Raw genomic sequence first — 20,885 nt, 5'->3', positions numbered from 1 at the left:
TTCTTTATTCTTCACTCGAATCTTTGGTCTGTTTCAAAGGAGGCGATGCCTCTTGTCCCAGTAGCCTTTCTTTCTCTCACAGTCACTTTCCTCTGACACCTCTTAATGTGTTTTATTTTGTGAGCTGCAAATGTACACTGTGCCAATCACCAATCTGAAAACTTCACTCAATGACATTGATAGCTACTCATGATGCTAGGGTGATCTTTGCTACTAGCCGGCCCCTACTGAAGAGAAATTTATCATTCTTTTCAAGAAAAGTAACCAGTTAATTTATCAGACAAGCACTGAAAATATGATACCTACAGTGCGAGACCAGGCATTACACTAGTTCACGAGGTCACTCTGCCCTCAGTAATACTTGTAACGTTGTATTTGATTTCATGTGCAAGCAATATGCGAGATTAGTTTCTGCTGTAACAGCAGATAAATTACATCGCATGCCGAACAGTAGCAATAGTAGGACAACGAATTTTTAAGGTGCATTAATGCATATCATTCTCCTCTTTGAGAAGGAAATGTGCTTTTTGACATTCACAACTATCATTAACTGACATCTTCTGCTAAAACGTACAAGGTTGCTTTCCTAATATTTTGATTATATATCGTAGATAATCTACTAAAGATATCAGTCCAGTTGACATCAACTGTGAGGCACGATATAACGTAAGACAACATTCTCAACCAAGGGGGACTTTGTGCACAACCATTGTCATTAAGTCATAACAGATGTTGTCTCCCAGATCATCAATTTCTTGCCCTGGACCCTGTTAACTGGATGCAAACATCTTTTTTTTTGTTTGTCCAGCAGATGATGTATTTGAGGTACAAGGATAATGGGAGGATTGTATGGTCAAATTGAGATTGCAGCATATAGCACAATGACTGTAGTCATTTTCTCTTGGACTGTGACTTTGGAGGTGTGGACATATAAACACCTTTCTTTTATATTTGGTTCAGAAGATTAAAAATAGATGGTATGCTTACATATGGGATGAATATCACGGCTGATCCATCTTTCATTATCCTGTGTGATGCTGTTGTGGTTTTAAGAGTGGCATTTTGTCCTGGTTTCTTTTCAAGAGAGACTAATGGACTAGATGTAGCACAGACAGAAGCAGGTAAATAACTCGTGAGGATTAGATTTAATTAAAAGTTCGAACTATAGAAACGGTCTGAGTTGGTGTGGTCAAGCTCTCGCAGATCATGGATTTTTAGTGAGCTTTCATCCGTTGTTGTTGGAATCTCAACAGTGTTGGAAACTGCAGTAAATGTCCTCTTGGCTTTTTATTACTTACTCTGCGATTTCACGTGATTTTTTTTCTCTGCTGCTGGATTGCACTTGAGACAATCTGTTTCTGACTTTTCTTTTTGCCAAATGGTATGTTAATAGAATGTTGCTGGATTTGGAACTATTAATTAGCAATAACTAATGCATCTATTATTCTGTTACGTTTTCCAGTAGAGTTAAGTTATTCGAAGTTCTTCCTTGTTGTATTTTAACTACAGTGTTTGAATAAATTATGCTTTGCTTTCTGTTGGGCAGTTTGACCAGTTTCGTTGCATCTGGAACACAAGAATTTAAAGTTCCCTTCAAAATTAGAAAAACACAGTGTTTAAGCTGCTTTCTTGAGGGTGCCTGGACTGCCCCATAACAGCCTGACATTAAATGTTATGCAGAAGATCTGCATCTGGACATTCTGTGTGCTATCGCTCAGCCCCTACTCTTTCTGAATATTTATGCCACAGAAAGTGGATAATTTTAGGTCTTGGATGAAAATGTATCACAGAACACCAGGACTTCTAATTTCACAACAACGCATGTATGTCACTCCCCTTTTAGAGCAAAGTGTTGTCGCACCTGAACATGTTTCATGTTTCACAACATTACATAAGCACTCGTGAGTCGGAGTGACAACTGGTCGGTTTATTCTTCTCTTCCCCAATTGCTGGAGCCTATTTCTTCCTGCTTTACATCCCAGATGGTCTAGCGATTTTCTGCTTTACCTTTTTCCTAATATTGTGTTTCTCGAACTGTCTTGCTCTTTTTCCCAGTGCTACATGGCAACTGTCTGAATATCTCCTGAGGGCTTTGGATTATCCTTGACACTTACGACACATACAGTTACAACAATAAATTATTCTTGAATTTAAAAGATTCTGAGCTCTCACTTCCCCGTACCATTTCTGGATTTTTAATATTAAGTATTTCCACCCTCTTCTCTTCAGCTATAAAATCGAGCATCCATATTACTTTTTTTTGTAATGGCCTCTCAGCGATACTACTTTGATGTAAAAGTTAGCTCATACATGAATTGCGTGACAATACTGTAATTTATTGCCTTTCAGACCTCGTAACAATTATGTCAAATAAATGCAGATGTCTGAGATACATTCTAAAGTTTTATTTTCACCATGTCTTTCCTTATATTAGTTAATTCAGACAGCAAGTCATATCTGCACACTTGCAACAGCATGCCATTCTCATGTCATGCATTATTAACTTTTAGCTGGCATTATTGAAATACTTTAATGGAGGAGAAGGCAAGGACATTCTTCCTGCTAGATCGTAGACTTTGTGTTGAAATGAAATTTATCAGTTCAGTTCTCATAGAGTCATAGAGATGTACAGCATGGAAACAGACCCTTCGGTCCAACCCATCCATGCCGACCAGATATCCCAACCCAATCTAGCCCCAACTGCCAGCACCCAGCCCATATCCCTCCAAACTCTTCCTATTCATATACCCATCCAAATGCTTCTTAAAGTTTTCAATTCTACCTGCCTCCACCACTTCCTCTGGCAGCTCATTCCATATATGTACCACCCTCTATTTGAAAAAGTTGCCCCTTAGGTCTCTTTTATATCTTTCGCCTCTTAACCTAAACCTATGCCCTCTAGTTCTGGACTCCCCACCCCAGGGAAAAGACTTTACCTTATCCATGTCCCTCTTAATTTTTTAAACCTCTATAAGGTCAACCCTCAGCTTCCAATGCTCCAGGGAAAACAGCCCCAGCCTGTTCAGCCTCGCCCTTAGCTCAAATTCTCCAACCTACCAACATCCTGGTCAATCTTTTCTGAATACTTTCAAGTTTCACAACATCTTTCCGATGGGAAGGAGACCAGAATTGCACAGAACATTCCATCAGTGGCCTAACCAATGTCCTGTACAGCCGGTACATGACCTCCCAACTGCTGTATTCAGTACTCTGACCAACAAAGGGAAGCATACCAAACGCCTTCTTCACTATCCTGTCTCTACCTGCGACTCCACTATCATGGAGCTATGAACCTGCACTCCAAGGTCTCTTTATTCATCAACACTCTCTAGGACCTTTCCATTAAGTGTATAACTCCTGCTAAGATTTGCTTTCCCAAAATGCAGGAATCAGAATTAAACTCCATCGGCCACTTCTCAGCCCACTGGCCCACCTGGTCAAGATCCTGTTGCATTCTGAGGTAACCCTCTTCGCTGTCCACTACACCTCCAATTTTTGTGTCATCTGCAAACGTACGAACTGTACCTCTTATGCTCACATCCAAATCATTTATGTAAATGACAAAAATTAGAGAACCCAGCACTGATCCTTGTGGCACTCCACTGGTCACAGGCCTCCAGTCTGAAAAACAACCCTCCACCACCACCGTCTGTATTCTACCTTTGAGCTAGTTCTGTACCCAAGTGGCTAGTTCTCCCTGTATTCCTTGAGATCTACCCTTGCTAATCAATCTCCCGTGGGGAACCTTGTCGAACACCTTACTGAAATCTATACAGATCACATCTACTGCGATGCCCTTATCAATCCTCTTTGTTACTTCCTCAAAACACTCGATCATATTTGTGAGATATGATTTCCGATGCACAAAGCCATGTTGACTATCCTTAATCAGTCATTGCCTTTTCAAATGCATGTACATCCTGGCCCTCAGGATTCCCTCCAACAACTTGCCCACCACTGGCGTCAGACTCACTGGTGTCTAGTTCCCCGGTTAGTCCTTACCGCCCTTAAACACTGGCACTATGTTATCCAACCTCCAGTCTTCCAGTACCTCACCTGTTACTATTGATGATACAAATATCTCGGCAAGAGGCCTAGCAATCATTTCTCTAGCTTTCCACAGGGTTCTACGGTACACCTGATCAGGTCCTGGGGATGTTTCCACCTTAATCCGTTTCAAGACATCCAACAATTCCTCCTCTGCAATAAGGACATTTTGTATGATGTCACCATTTATTTCCCTATAGTCTATATCTTGCATATCCTTTTCCACAGTAAGTAATGATTTCCCACATTTTCTGTGGCTCAACACAAATGCTGCCTTGCTGATCTTTGAGGAGCCCTATTCGCTCCATAATTATCCTTTTGTTCTTAATGTATTTGTAAAAACTCTTTGGATTATCCTTAATTCGATTTGCCAAAGCTATCTCATGTCCCCTTTTTGCGCTTCTGGTTTCCCTCTTAAGGATACTCCTACTTTCTTTATACTTTTCTAAGGATTCACTCGATCTGTCCTGTCTGTACCTTACATATGCTTCCTTCTTTTTATTAACCAAACTCTCAATTTCTTTAGTCATCCATCATTCCCTATACCTACCAGCCTTTCCTTTCACCCTAACAGGAATATACATTCTCTGGATTCTCGTTATCTCATTTCTGAAGGCTTCCCATTTTCCACCGTCCCTTTACCTGCAAACATCTGCCTCCAATCAGCTTTCGAAAGTTCTTGCCTAATACCGTCAAAATTGGCCTTTCTCCAAATTGGAACTTCAACTTTTAGATCTGGTCTATCCTTTTCGATCATTATTTTAAATCTAATAGAATTAAGGTCGCTGGCCCCAAAGTGCTCCCCCATTGATAAAGCCACAAAATCTGCCAAATATTTCAGTACTTCCACGCTTAACTTTAACATCATATTTCTAATTACCTGTATCTAAAGTGAGCTATTGCTATTCCATGTTGTGCGATTATCCTGGTACTATTCTTATCTTCTAAGGTATCACCCAATTAAATGCGATTGAAAACGAGTCAGGAATACTGAAGAAACTTTCTTGTCGAAAAATGTCATTCTCAATATTTTGGAAAAAACTGAATTCAATCACTACTGTAATGTTCCAACTACTGTGTGTTCACTAGAAAACGCGCATATAATTTTTGAAAAATAACTGGCTAGATTTTTCACAATCCTGCCTTCTTTTAAACTTATTCCAAAGCAAATATGTCACCATCATTATTAAGGTTTTGCTTTGTTTTCGCCTCAGCAATGTATTTTTTTTCGTGTTGACAGATTCTCCATTACTAAATCATTTCTTTCTGAAACAATATTCCCCTTTCTGATACGTACAAAACGACCATGTTTCAATTTACTTTCGCTTATCTGTTGAACGTCATGAACAATTCCAATTGATTCTGCGAAGTTGCAAGTTATATTTAATTTTGTATTCGAATTTCAAAGCAATAAAAAAAAGTCCAAGCTTGATGATTTTAAATCATGCTTTGATATTGGACATAGAAGTGATCAGTCAGTTCAGAGGTTTTTTTAAATTCTCCAATACATTGTCTTCAATCAGAATAGAAAATATTACTGTAAAATTTTGATGAGTGTAAATAAGTTCTTCAAATATAAAATGCCTGGCTTTCCACTAGTGCTATCAGTACTTGGGCAGCTCTCGAAACGGTTTAAAAACAGAAAAACAGCATCCAGTCTACTTCTGGCTATAGTGTGGATAATAATCTCCAATCATAACTGCAGATTTAGGAATGTAAAATTTATTAATATGGAAGCTGGGAGGATAATCTACAATTACAATTTCTCTTTTGAAATGTAATTGTTCTTTCTCCTTGACTTTATGTAAGCATTCCGATTTCTGAAAATGCATTATTACATACCACTAGGTTTAGAAGAGATACTTGCAGAGAGACCAGACATTTGTCCTTCCTTTCTGACCCACGCTTCCAATTTCCAAATTCTGAATTCAGATTGTAACCCTGAAAATTCAGTCTACCAGAATTGTTTTTGTGAAACGAATTGCAGGTTTTACTGCACAAAATGTTTTCAAATTACATTTTAAATGTGATGTTCTCACTATTTACAAACATTTAAACTTCTTTCTGATACATTTTGAACCTTTGATGTTTACCAACAATAGTATGCGCTGCAACAAATTTAGCAAAAATGAAATGAATGCTTGCATTATAAAAATTGTGCAATCCCTTTGTACATGTTTACCAATTTCCACAGAAGGCTCTTAATCTTCACTGGCGGAAAGGGACTTGTACAGATTGGGGGTATAATTGTTAATTTTGCTGCATTGGCCTCCGTCTTGCTCTAGTTCTTGTATTAATTTTGTCTGGCCTAACCTTGCACGTCAGGTATGCTTCATGGCACGAACAGTCGGTCCGAAGAATAACTGATTTTATAAGTGCTACTTTACCACTGGAAAATATATATCATACTTTCTCAGGAACAGCATGGTCACCTGAACTTTCCATGAGATAGCAGTCACAACGTTCTGCTTTTTGCAGAATGATGACTGCTACTTTCTTTGATCACAGTACTGAGTCAGATCTTCTCCACATTCGGTTCAATGCCATTTGACCATTGTTTGGAACCTTTACAGGATGTGTGTTTAACGTTTCATGGAGCTTGGGCAAGAATCCTGGATAGTATGACCAAGTGAGCCAGTGAGAACACGCAGTAATTGCTGAAGGCCTATACCATCAGCAGTACAGATTTAGCCCTTCAACAACCATCAGATCAGTGGCAGGACATCCCTGCCTTAACTTTGGAGGTATGCAGTAATCTTACATTTCGGCTTGTGAGCCTGGTATTGTACAGTATCTCAGTTAGTGAGCTATCGAATCCGTTTCTGATCTTCGTAGCCTTTATTTCTGTCTCTATGCTGTTCAGCAGGTTTGTGATACTCTGAACAACAAATATGAAAGAATTGCAGATGCTGGAAATCAGGAATAAAAACAGAACAGTACTTGTGAACGTTTAATTTGCTTTCTATGCCCAATGCTGTCAGACACCCTGTGGATTTCCAGCAATTTCTGTTTTTGATGGTAGGACTACACTTGAGTACGATAGAGAGAGAGCAGGTGGGGAGCAGGACATGTTGTCCTAATCAGGTTCTTAGCCATGATGTTTATTCTAGCAATTACACAGCAAATTGCAGTAGGAACAAATTATTTGATACCCGTTCCACAATGTATTGATGAGTGATCCACAATAGCTGCTACTTTAAATATTTGGAACTTTCTTCAAAGGTGACTGCAGAGCTGTCCACATACGTTGTAGTCACAACAATTCAATTCATCACATTGGGTTAGTGATATACATCCTAATGTGGATTAGATTGATGGCTGGAGCCATCAGATAGAAACTCTTGAAACTTGGGAGTCACAGTATTCGTCATCATTTGCGTTCTCCTTCCTCTGACGGAATCTTTTGGTAAAAGTCATGAAGACTGATGCAAACAAACCAGAATTCTCTCATTTATTAAACTCGAGCGCATCCAGAACGATGAAACTAACGGCTAAAATTAAACAGCTTTTTTAAAAAAATGGCAGCAATTGATGGCGAACAGGCGTTTGTGAATTTAATGGAATGTACACTGAAATTATTTATTTTGGAACACTATGTGTCATATAAAAAATCATGATTATAAATCGGATCTATTCTCATGCTATCGACTTATATCCAAACCTGAAATATGTGAATGTAGACCACAGTTTCCTGAATGTATTACAACATTCAGAATATCCCAAGAAATCCTTCTCGACAGTTGGAACATTTCCTTTTTAAATTTTAAAGACGTGACACATTCCCGAATAATCAGTTGACATTTTGGAACATGTATTCATGGAAGTTACTTAATCAGGCAACTAAAACATATGATTTGCAAAACTTCTGCTTCAAATTTTATCGCAACAATTTTTAAATACTCACTTTCGGAATTTTCAAACTTGATCCTTATATTAAAAACACACTTAAACAATTAATCAGGCAGGTAACGTCAGGCAGTAGCACACCGAAATGGCAAAAAAGAACTGCATGTAGCTTGTTACCTTTCCCTTTCAGAATTTTCCCTGACATTAAGGAGCCAAAGTAAAGTGGTCATCAATCAGAATCAGGGAGAAAACTTAACATTGGTTGGAGTCACACAAGGAACAAAAACAAGTGATTATTTTGTTGCCAGTGAATCATCTCAGTTCCTATATCTCTCCGTAGGAGTTCGTCTGGGATTGTCGTAAGACAAACCATCAGCTGCTTCATCAATGACCTTCTTCCCATCATAAAACCAGAAGTGGAGATGTTCACCAATGATTGCACAGTATTCAGCATTACTTGTGACTCCTTTGTTAGTAATACAGCCCATTTTCAAATGCAACTAGATGTCGACAATTTCCAGGTTTAGGCAGAAAAATGGCAAGTAACATCGACACCACAGAAATGTCAGGCAATCATAATCTATAAAAAGAGCCACCTAACCACTACCTCTTAAAATTCAATAGTATTACCACCCTTGAGTTCCCCAGTCTTGCATTGCTGGGGGTTTCCGTAGACCAGCAACTCAACTTGACTCACCATATAATCACAATGCATGCAACAATAGGTCAGAGGCTAGGAATACTACAGCAAGTAACCCAATCCTTACTCCCCAGCGACTGTCCACCATCAACAAGGCACAAATAAGGATTGTCTTGAAGTACTCCACATTTGACAGGACAAGTGATGCATCAACAATACTCAACACTTACCGATTTTTGAAATGACTTGTAGCTCAGGTTGAGGTTTAGATATCGGTTTGCTCGCTGAGCTGGAAGGTACTTTTCCAGATGTTTCGTCACCCTACTAGGTAGCATCTTCAGTGGACCTCAGACGAAGCACTGTACATGATTCCTGCTTTCAATTTATATGTTTTGGTTTCTTTGGGTTGGTGTGGTCATTTCCAGTGGAGATGTCATTTCCTGTTCTTTTTCTCGGGGGTGGTAGATAGGATCTAAATCAATGTGTCTGATGATAGAGTTCTGATTGGAATGCCAAGCTTCTAGGAATTCTCATGCGTGTCTCTGGTTTGTCCTAAGATGGTTGTATTGTCCCAATCGAAATGGTGTCCTTCTTTATCTGTATGTAAGGATACTAATGAGAGAGGGTCGTGTCGTTTTGTGGCTAATTGGTGTTCATGTACCCTGGTGGCTTGTTTTCTGCCTGTTTGTCCAATGTAGTGTTTGTTACAGTTCTTGCATGGTATTTTGTAAATGTCATTCGTTTTGCTTGGTGACTGCATAGGGTCTTTTAAGTTCATTACCTGTTGTTTTAGTGTGTTGGTGTGTTTGTGAGCTACTATGATGCCAAGTGGGCTGAGTAGTCTGGTCGTCATTGCCAAGATGTTTTGGTGTAGTGGAGAGTGGCTCGGGTTTCTGGACTTATTTTGTCAGCTTGCTTGGGTTTGTTGCTGAGAAATCAGCGGACTGTGTTCATTGGGCATCCATTCCTTTTGAATACTCGGTATAGGTAATTTTTCTCTGCTCTACATAGTTCCTCTGTGCTGCAATGTGAGTTGCCTCGGTGACATAATGTTCTGATGACTCATTGATGACTAAACTGATGACTCAGTTTAGAAGACTTACGCCACTCCATCCACTCCATCCAAGAGGTCCTGAAGACCATCAAAGATACTAAGATAGAAGAGAATGATATAATGTTCTCCTTTGATGTAACAGCCCTGTTTACACCAATCAATATTAACCTGGCCAAGGAAACACCGGCTACACTATTAGCAGCCCCAAAGACACATACACCAAACACCACTAAGGTCATCAGCAAAGACAGTATCGTCAAGTTACTGGACACATGCCTTGCCACACCCTTCACCTTCAACAACAAAACTTACAGACAAACCAACGGAACACCCTACATCAAAGACATCTTAGAAATGACTATGCTGTACATCTATATGACGGTATAAAAGAAAAATTGAAGTTTCAATTTGTTTAATTTAACTGTGATGTACTCAATCTAACCAATGTAAAAGAGTCAGTGCTAGCCCCTGAAAATCGATTCATTTTGACCTACCAACACAGTGTTAATTTTTGGGTAAATGCTGTGGAAAAACCAATTGCACTGTAAACTGGTTTTACATTGCATACGAAAATACCCCTGAGGGCTGTTAACGATCTGCCCTTGCATATTCTCAAAACACACATCGAAGGGTAACCTGAACAGTCCTAAAGTGTGAAGACTGCTTCAGCTTTACCTTCAACTGTTCTTCTTCGCATTGGTAAAAAATCTGTTGGATAACATAGTTGGTGAGAAGGAGAAGGGTGAAGTTTATCAAAATGATGCATGCTTTACTAGTATCATTTTTAATGAGAAATTAACGATGTCTAATGCCTCATAAATGACTAATGCAAATTTTATCTTCTGAAATGTTTCAGTAACGTTTCAGCAAAGCAAGGAAGCGTCACACTAAAGCTAGTGGTATTTAAGACATGAAGATATACCTCCAAAACGGCACGACAAATTATCTGGCAGTGTGGAAAATAGTGAGTGACATCAATCCAAAGTAAACGTCATATTTAGTAGATTTTGTGTTTTAAATTTTTGAATAAGCAATATTAATAAATTTCAGAAATACAGTTAATAGTAGTACAATATAAGGAGGTAATTGCAGAAATATTTTGGTAAACAGCGACATTGGACACTTTTGAATTTTAGTGCAACACATTGCTTCAGTGGTCAATTCACAAAGTAAGAGAAAAAATCAGAGTTATCATTTCAGTCCAGTGACCCTTCCTCACTGGATTCAAACCTCAGATTCATTTTGACAAATGCTGCTAGACTTGCTGAGCTTTCCAGCAATTTGTTTTTGTTTCTGATTTACAGCAACTGCACTTACTTTGGTTCTCACAAAATAAAAGCACTAGGCTTTTTTTGTACTATTCTTTCACAGGATGTAGACATCACTGACATAGACGTTTTCTTTATTCAATCTCGAATTGAACTTCAACTGAATGGTTTACTGGGTCATGTCTGTTTGTGTTTTGAGCTGCAGCATTTGCATTTCTTCATTTTCTTGAATGTACGTATGGCATTACTCTCTACATTAGCAAAACAGCCATTCAAGCTACCGAGTTAAGCTAACATCAGAATGGTAATGGCTTCATTGCTGTAAGCTTTATCAATAGTCGCACGAACATCACAGCACTTTTCCTCTTGCTATACCGGACTTTTAACTGGCACTTGCTTGCCTCGAATAATACTCGTAACTGAGCTGTTGAAGTCTCAGTGCAGTCCACGATCTCCATAGAAACATGGAGTTTTTCACTATCTGAGGAATAGGAATGATAAAAATCAGAACAAAATTATAAATATACGTATCCATGTCTGATAAAAAAAAAGACCACGGAGCATTGGAAACTGTTTGTTGCGAAAACACTATTTTGATAAACTCTTGCAGCTCAAATTTCGGCAACATCGTTGTCATGAAACAGTCATTGCAAGATCCTTTGTGCTAAGTATGACTATATCAACGAATCAGAAAATCACAGATTGTAAGAATACAGATGGCAATTATTCGGTTCATTGAGCTGATTGGCTCTTCAAACAAGCTTCATTACTTACTAATAATCTCCTGCTTTCCAACACTACCCCTCATATAATTGCACATTATCTATATCCAAATGACTATCCAATTTGTTCTTGATTGTCTCAAATGAAGCTGCCTTTACCACAATTCCAGACTACGAATTTCACTCTATCTACATGATAAGTGAAAACCACTTTAAATATTTGCCCTCTCTATTTTGTTCCTTTTAGGAGCACGAAAACCTTCTCCCTCTGCACAATCTATTCAGATTGTTCATGAGGCTTTTCTCAAAAAAGACTCTACAAAATCTCTGTAAATTTTTTTGTCAGAATAGTCCTGGATTCGTCAATCTATTATCATAACAAAAACTCCTCATTGGTGGAACAATTCTTCACATTTGCACTCTCGAGCAGACATTCACATCGTTCATGTAATGTAGTGCCACAGCTGTATACAATTCTCTAGCTGAGGTCTAAGAGTGGAGAGCTCTCCCTGATTTTTGTTCTATTTAAGTATATTATTGTTACTGTTGTGGGGACCAGATCAGACCCTCTTAAGACATTTTAAGAAGATAGCATAGAACCTACCTTTTTCCAGTTGTTTTAAGGTGACTATCCAGCAGCTGGTCAAACCACTCAGTTTTGAACAAAACAGAATTTATTTTACACGAACGAAAGAACACCAAATTTAGGATATCGTAGCTATTTGAAACCCCAACTGAAACGAAAACACAACTTAATAAAGAGTTGTTCCATGTTCCTGTATCATCTCATAACACACGACTCTTGGCGAAAAGGTGAATTCAAACACAGGAGAGAGACTGAAGAGAGTGAGAGAGAGAGAAAGCCTTGTCATTTCTGCTTGTGTTGTGGACTTCATGACCTTCAAGATTGGGCATATTTATGAAGTCTGGTCTGCCTATTAGTTTCCCAATTGCCCACCGATATTAATGATTGGATTTGATCTGATCTGATCAAGAATCGCGAAGATCCAGCTATTTACACCTGCTTTGGGTGTTTGATAAGCATTTAGTTGTAGTTTCACGAGGGAAAATAGAAGATCAATTGGTTCAGTTTTGATTTCAACGACTGGAACAACTGGATAGAATCAAACATGGCTTGATACATCATTTACTTGCATAATTAATATAATGGTTACTCAATGAAACATGGTCAAATAGGTCTGAAGATGTTCTTTAAGAAGAGAAAGTAAGTTTATTGCACACAAACAATAGTGAATAAAACAATACATATACACATTGCAATACAATAATAAATATGTGAACAGAAACATCAAGACAACATTTCAAATTGATTTCCAAAATCATCTCTTCGGGAAATTTAAATCCAGGGAAACATGGACCATCTCATCTGCTTTAGTTGTGAAATCAGTTCACACAGACTGTATACACCATTTTTAAAATTCATTATTGAGTATGCTGACATTACGGATTCACAGTTTTTTTTCATTACGGGCTCAGCTTTTTTTTCATATCTAATACTTGTCAATTTCTATCCAAACTAACCTTGCTTGGAAGCATTAAAAACTAAACAGTTCTGTTGAGATAAGTGGCTTTCGTCAAATACTGTGAATTATCAGAGGAAACCAACACTTGCTTTTGAAGCCAGTTCTGCTGTTTTCTACACTGAACTGAAAAATCCTCTGAACTCAATTCTGAACTCTTCTGAAATGGAGAGAAAGCAAAATCAGTGGCCTTCGTGTATTAGCATTGCCTATCATAAATTAAAACATGCAAACATATTTTGATTAACACCACAGGGGTCCGCTAGCTCTTGCCCTCTGAGTAATATGGTACATTGTTCACTAATGCAGAGTGTTTACAGACAACCTTTTTGAAACTTGAAAGGAATAACGAGTGTCAATGGTTGTCTCTTTCAACTTAATCCAAGTTACAATAATGGCAAGAATGAGCGTTGCAAATATTTTAGGATGACTGTACTGTACAAAAAAATCCTTCAGTTCTGGAATGGCCACAACTGATTGGAAAACAATGATGCAACAGAATCGTTAAGAAGTCAGCCACATAAGAGTTGAGTGGCAAAATGAGTGAAAGATTGGTGTGCAAGCATGAAGCAGAGAATAAGGATGAACGCTTTTCGGATTGGTCAGCTGTACATAATACTTAGAAACTATAGCAACAGTTGGATTTTTGCATGAATGGGCATAGCTAAATTTGCCTATGACCCCGAGTAAAGTTAGAATGCCCAATGACAAGATATTGTGCAAAGGCTGCAATGGAGTATAGATAATAAAGTGAATAAGAAAACTAACATAATAAATATAATGTGTGCTAATGTGAAAACATCAAACTTACAAGAGAATCAAGAATCAGTGAACAATGTATCGAGAAGTTACCAATCTTGAAAGAGCAGAGGGATCCAGATGGTTTGGTGAAAGTATCAGATTGAGTTTGCTTGAATGTACAGCAAGTATTTGACAGGGCAAAAGAAACTGTTGATTGTTATGAGGGCAATAGAAATGAAAACAGGGACATTTTACTTCGGTCAGACATGATACTTAATATCATTAAAGCAACAGCTCGTTAAATAGTCTCATAAAGAGTCCTCTCCTGAGATAACGTCTTGGTTTTACTTTTTACAAATTGCCTGCATTTGGTTTCAGTTACATTCGAAAATATCGTCAAAGTGGAGGGTGACAGAAACCAGCAAATTATACATCAGCTGTTTAACGTCTATTGTGCAGAAGGTTATGTGGTTATCATTAATATGATATAAGATACTTCGAAAGGCCAGTTAAAAAAAAAGTATTCAGACCACATACGTAAATTTTATTTTCAGAGAAATCATGGAGAAACAGTGATTGTGAGATGTTTATGAAGCAGTAAAGGTTAGTGTGGTGAGAGGGGATTGATTGATTCATTGTTGTCACATGTACTGAGATAGAATGAAAAGTGTAATTTTTTGTGTTAAAAAGGCAGATCACACCGTATTACGTTGATCAGCGCAGCAAAACAGAGTGCCGAATACGATGTTACAGCCGCAGAGATGGTGCAGGAGCAGAGATTAAAGTTAACATTGCAAAGGTCCGTTCAAATGTCTGGTAACAGTAGGGAAGAAGCTGTTCTTGAATCTATAATAAGAATAATTGGATGCAACATCTCTTTTTTTCAAAAAGATATTTGGTCGGGTATCATATCAAATGTTATTGCAGAAAGTTCAAGTTCATGGCTCAGGGAGTAACACTTTCTGGATTAGTGGTGCTGGAAGAATAACACATTGACATGGATAATAGACTGCTGAGCTAACAAAGAACGAAACTTTTTTTTATATATGTAATGCAAGGTGAGTTCATTGGTGGACCAAAAGGATCAATGCTTGTGCCTCAAATTTGAAATTTGCCTAAATCACAAAGATGAAGAGATTGAATATATTTTGTGAAATTGGCTGATGACGCAAAGCTCGTCAGGAAACTAATTTATGGAGGGCACATAATGGTACCAAGCAATACAGTTAGGTCAGGTTGGTGTGCAAATATTTATCAAATGGTGCATAATACGTGACATTTTACATTTCAATGGTTAATTTAAAAAAAATCTACCATCTAAATATTGTGATACTGCAGAGCTCCGAAGAGTAGAGGGTTATGGCTGCACTGCGTGTTTTTGTCAAAATGTTAGAATGCAGTTATAGCAAGTAATTATGAAGGCTAATAGGGTGCTAAAATTTATTGTGAGGGATTCAATGCAAAAGCAGAATGATTGTAGGGCCACATCTGGATTGCTATTTAAAGCATTACTCTCGGTTTTAAGGACGAGTGCAAGGTTTTTGAATGTTTTCCAAAGATGTTTACTGAATTGACAACTGAGACAGACATGCTGTTACATCAAGAATATCTGACAGTTTAAGCTTGGAAGCATTGGAGTTTCACAAAGTAACAGGCAACTTGATTGAAACACAAGTTTATTCTTATGGGAGAAACCTGACTATAGTAAATAGTATAAAATTAAGTAGTGGCCCATTTAAGAGAGTTTTTTTCTCATCGAGGCTTGTGGAGTTTTGAAATTGTCTTCCTCAAAATGTGTTGGAAGCAGCGCTTTTGAACATTTTCAGGCAGAAATGGAGGATTTCTTTATAATTAAGAGCTTGCAAGATTTTTGGAGATTGGAGGGAATGTGGGTAATCAGCTCCCAGTGTTCTTAAAGAATGACGGAGTAGGAATAAATAGATGACTGGTTCTTGCTCTTATGGGTATGATGCATGTTAACTGATGAGACAATATCTGAAGGATTGTATACAATTTCACTATCCTTACTTCAAAAAGGATACAGTGCATGAGATACTTCTCACAGACCATTTGCCCACGTCATAATCATGATGAATAAAATTTGAACACATTGGAACTTCAGCCACAGGAGTTTAGGAGAATAAGAAATAATCATTTAAAGTGATGATAACAATAAAATAATTTTACATGTAATCTGCTCTGTGAACTAGCCAGTGTAGACATTGGCAGGGCGTTTTCCCTCACAGGAGATTACAACTAGGAGAGACAGTTAAATGATAAAATGTTTGCTGTTAAATTGATGAAGAGATTATTTTCCCCTTACAAAGTCATTTGTGTATGCAACTATTATCTACAGTAAACAACGAAGATTGAATCATTACGTTTCTTTAAGCTTGAGCTTGTTAGAATTCCCATATACATGGGAGCCGAAGATTATTTCACTGAAACATTAAAATAAACTTGTGATTTCAATCGTCAGACTGATGGAATCTTTGACTGAGAGCTGTCGAAAGACCAACTCGCCTGTTGCCCTGCTCTGCTCTTCAGTCCTATGTTAACACGCTGCTATGTCCCCTAAAATACTGTAATTATATCGACGGGACATAATGTATTTAAAATCTGCAATTTAACAAAACAATATTTGATTCAATTATTTTTTCCAATATTTCATAAGAATTTGTTTTCACTTCCAACCAAACTTGTTTCTGCAGTATCTTGAATCTGCACTTAAATGGTTCACTTCCTGATGAAGGGCTTAAGCCTAAAACGTCGACTGTCCTGCTTTTCCGATGCTGCCTGACCTGCTGTGCTTTTCCAGCACCACACTTCTAGACTCTGATCTCCAGCATCTGCAGTCCTCGCTTTTCTCACTTCTCACCTATCTATTCTTAGTCAGAAAATACCACTTTAGCTATTGCTGCTTGGTTTGCTTTATTACCCCCAACTACCCATCTCGGCTTTACAGGTCCTTGGACTCCTCCACCGGCAGAACACAACTACACGACGGCTGGAGGAGGAGCGCCTCTTCTTCCGCCTGGGAACCCTCCAACCACAAGGTATGAATTCAGATTTCTCCAGCTTCCTCATTTCCCCTCCCCCCACCTTGTCTCAGTCGGTTCCCTCAACTCAGCACCGCCCTCCTAACCTGCAATCCTCTTCCTGACCTCTCCGCCCCCACCCCACTCCGGCCTATCACCCTCACCTTGACCTCCTTCCACCTATCCCACCTCCATCGCCCCTCCCCCTAGTCCCTCCTCCCTACCTTTTATCTTAGCCTGCTTGGCTCTCTTTCTCTTATTCCTGATGAAGGGCTTATGCTCGAAACGTCGAATTCACTATTCCTGAGATGCTGCCTGGCCTGCTGTGCTTTGACCAGCAACACATTTGCAGCTGTGATCTCCAGCATCTGCAGACCTCATTTTTTACTCGAAGATTTTACCTACTTATGTCCACAAGCTACATTTGACAACAATTTTTAATTAACATCATTGATAAGTGGCTCAATGGTTAGCACTGCTGCCTCACAGCACAAGGAACCCGGGTTTAATTCTAGACTTCGGTCACTATCAGTGTAGTTTGCTCATTCTCCTCATTCTGCTTGGGTTTCCTCCCACAGTCCAAAGATGTGTAAGTTAGGGGAATTGGCTGTGCTAAAATTGTCATAATGTTCAAGGATGTGTAGGTTAGGTGCATTAATCAGGGATAAATATATGGTGGGGGAATGTGTCAGGGTGCGTTAGTCTTCGGAGTGTGAGTGTGGATGTTTTGGGCCAAAGGGCCAGTTTCCACACTTTAGGGATTATACGATACTATGATTGGTCCTCGGTTTCTTAATTGTTAGACTGTTTATTGAACATCCAGTGGTAAATGTCCTGAAACTCCCTCTAATTAAATTTCGAAACGAGCAAGTTGTTGACTTTCAATCCTGCCAAAGCTTAGAGTCGGCCAAAACGCAATCCCTTATTGGGACTTGGTGCTGTTCTGATTTGGTTTGGTTTATCGTCTCTGCGATGCAATTTCAGATACTTTACATGGTTCATAATTCCAAGCCATTTCAAATTATTGCTAATTAGCTGTTTTACTAGGCATCCTGATACTTACTCTTAGGACTTTAAGATGCAATAAGGTTTCATTTGAAATGGCTGTAAGCACTAACACGCATACACACTTGCATAAAGATACTCTCAGTCCTGCTCGACCATATATTAAGATCACAACTGATCATATTTTGAATTCCCATACATCTTACTTGTCATAATATTTGAGCTTGACTCAAGATCGTACTGCTAGATTATCAATCCAGGAACTCGGGAAATTTTCTGGGGACCCGTATTTGACCCACCATGGCAGATGGTGCAATTTAAATTAATTAATAATCTGGAATTAAGAGTTTAATAAGAAAACGAACCCGTTGTTAATTGTAGGGAAAAAGGCATTTTTTTCACTGATTGCCTTTAGGGAAGTAAATGTCATTTTCACTTGGTTTGGCCGACGTGCAACCCCGGACCAGCAGCAATACAGTTTATTTGTTACTGCTCCATGGTTGTTTAAGGATGGGTAATTATCATTGCACAACCAGCCATACTCACATGTCATGTATGAATAATAAACATACACAGGCATGGAATTTGTGAAGCAGATCTTGTGCTGAGTGAAATTTGAGAAAAATTTGAACGTTTTGTTTCCTTCTCATTATATGATTGCAGAGTGAAGCTAAGTTAAAGCATTTACAAGACTATGGACCTAACAACATTGCTGCAACGATAAAGAAGGTATGAGCTGCAGACTTTGCTGTACCCCAAGTGTGGTCGATGCAGTAAAGCTACAATATTGGCATTGATAATGTGGAATATTGAAGTGACCGACTTAATTGTAGTTTTAATCCTTCCTCAGAAGGCAAGTCCTTCATTTTGGAAATTAACCTAGGGAACGTTCTCTGAACATCAAGTTAGTGGGCTAAAATTGTATACCTTACTCGAGATTATCCATTACTGTGAGTGGAATTGAATGCAAAAACTAGTACAATAATGCTTGCTATGCAGGTCAGCGGTGCACTTGATTTGGAGTTCTGTGCACAGCATTGGTCATGTTATAAGACCATAAGACATAGGTGCACAAAATCAAGACATTCAGCCCATGAGCCTGCTCCACCATTTCATCATGGCTACGTTTTTCCACCCCATTCTCCCACTTTCTCCCCATAACTCATCATCCCCCAATATTCAAGAATCTATCTATCTCTGTTTTAGATGTAGTCAATGCCCTGGTCTCCACAGCCTTCTGCGGCAATGAAATACGTGGATTCATCACATTCTGGGTGAAGTTTCTTCTTAACTTAATTCCAAAATATCTTCGCTTCCCTCTAAGTCAGTGCACTCCAGTCCGAATCTCTCCTAAAAATGGAAATTTCTCACCAACATCTATTCTACCTAGGAGAAAGTGAGGACGGCAGATGCTGGAGATCAGAGCTGAAAATGTGTTGCTGAAAAAGCGCAGCAGGTCAGGCAGCATCCAAGGGGCAGGAGAATCGATGTTTCGGGCATGAACCCTTCTTCAGGAATGAGGAAAATGTGCTAAGCAGGCTAAGATACAAGGTAGGGAGGAAGGACTGGGGGAGGGGCGTTGGAAATGCGATAGGTGGAAGGAGGTTAAGGTGAGGGTGATAAGGTGAGGGTGATAGGACGGAGTGGGGTGGGAGAGGAGAGGTCAGGAAGAAGATTGCAGGTTAGGAAGGTGGTGCTGAGTTCGAGGGTTGGGACCGAGAAAAGGTGGGGGGAGGGGAAATGAGGAAACTGGAGAAATCTGAGTTCATCCCCAATATAGAGGTGGCCACATTGGTTGCAGCGGATGCAGCAAATGAAGTGTGTGGAGGTGCACATGATTTTGTGGCGGATATGGAAGGATCCCTTGGGGCCTTGGAGGGAAGTAAGGGGGAGGTGTGGGCACAAGTTTTGTATTTTTTGCGGTTGCAGGGGAACGTGCTGGGAGTGGAGGTTGGGTTGGTGGGGGGTGTGGACCTGATGAGGGAGTCACGGAGAGAGTGGTCTTTTCGGAACGCTGATAGGGGAGGGGAGGGAAATATTTCCCTGGTGGTGGGGTCCGTTTGGAGGTGGCAGAAATGATGATGGATGATACGATGTATATGGAGGTTGGTGGGGTGGGAGGTGAGGACCAGTGGGGTTCTGTCCTGGTGGTGATTGGATGGGTGCGGCTCAAGGGCGGAGGGGTGGGAAGTGGAGGAGATGCGGTGGAGAGCATCGTCGATCACGTGTGTGAGGAAATTGCATCTTTGAAGAAGGAGGTCATCTGGGTTGTTCGGTATTGGAACTGATCCTCCTGGGAGCAGATGTGGCAGAGATGAAGAATTGGGAATATGGGATGGCGCTTTTACAGGGGCAGGGTGGGATGAGGTCTAGTGTAGGTAGCTGTGGGAATCGGTCGGTTTAAAGTATATGTCCGTGTTGTTTCGGTCACCTGAGATAGAAATGGAGAGGTCTAGGAAGGGGAGGGAGGAGTCTGAGACGGTCCAGGTGAATTTGAGGTCGGGGTGGAAGGCCAGTAAAGTCGATGAAATGTTCAACCTCCTCGTGGGAGCACAAGGTAGCGCCGATACAGTCATTAATGTAGTGGGGGAAAAGGTGGGGGGTGGTGCCAGTGTAGCTGCGGAAGATGGACTGTTCCACATATCCTACGAAGAGGCAGTCATGGCTGGGGCCCATGTGGGTGCCCATGGCTACTCCTTTGGTTTGTAGGAAGTGGGAAGATTGGAAAGAGAAGTTGTTCAGAGTGAGAACCAGTTCAGTCAGTCGAAGGAGGGTGTCAGTGGAAGTGTACTGGTTGGTATGGCGGGAAATGGCCTCCTCTATATTGGGAAGACAGGTCACCTATTTGCATAACGTTTCAGAGAACACCTCTGGGGCACCCGGACCAACCAACCCAACCACCCCGTGGCTCAACACATCAACGCCCCCTCACACTCCACCAAGGACATGCAGGTCCTAGGACTCCTCCATTATCAGGCCATAA

The 20,885-nt window shown here is 39.7% G+C and overlaps 1 protein-coding gene across 1 annotated transcript in view; it reads right to left on the bottom strand.

Moving 5' to 3' along the window:
- The window catches only part of LOC132823108 (uncharacterized), a 78,712-nt gene that overhangs the window by 31,845 nt on the left and 25,982 nt on the right, over positions 1–20,885 (bottom strand). Inside the window, 3 exon segments of the mRNA XM_060836647.1 lie at positions 4,022–4,050; positions 6,809–6,956; positions 11,231–11,336. Of these exon segments, the coding sequence (XP_060692630.1) occupies positions 4,022–4,050; positions 6,809–6,956; positions 11,231–11,336 (283 nt within the window).

This window comes from Hemiscyllium ocellatum, chromosome 16 (assembly GCF_020745735.1).
Source record: "Hemiscyllium ocellatum isolate sHemOce1 chromosome 16, sHemOce1.pat.X.cur, whole genome shotgun sequence".
Taxonomy (NCBI): Eukaryota; Metazoa; Chordata; class Chondrichthyes; order Orectolobiformes; family Hemiscylliidae; genus Hemiscyllium; species Hemiscyllium ocellatum.
Note: the sequence above shows the minus strand (reverse complement) of the source record. Positions and strands in the feature narration are given on the sequence as shown.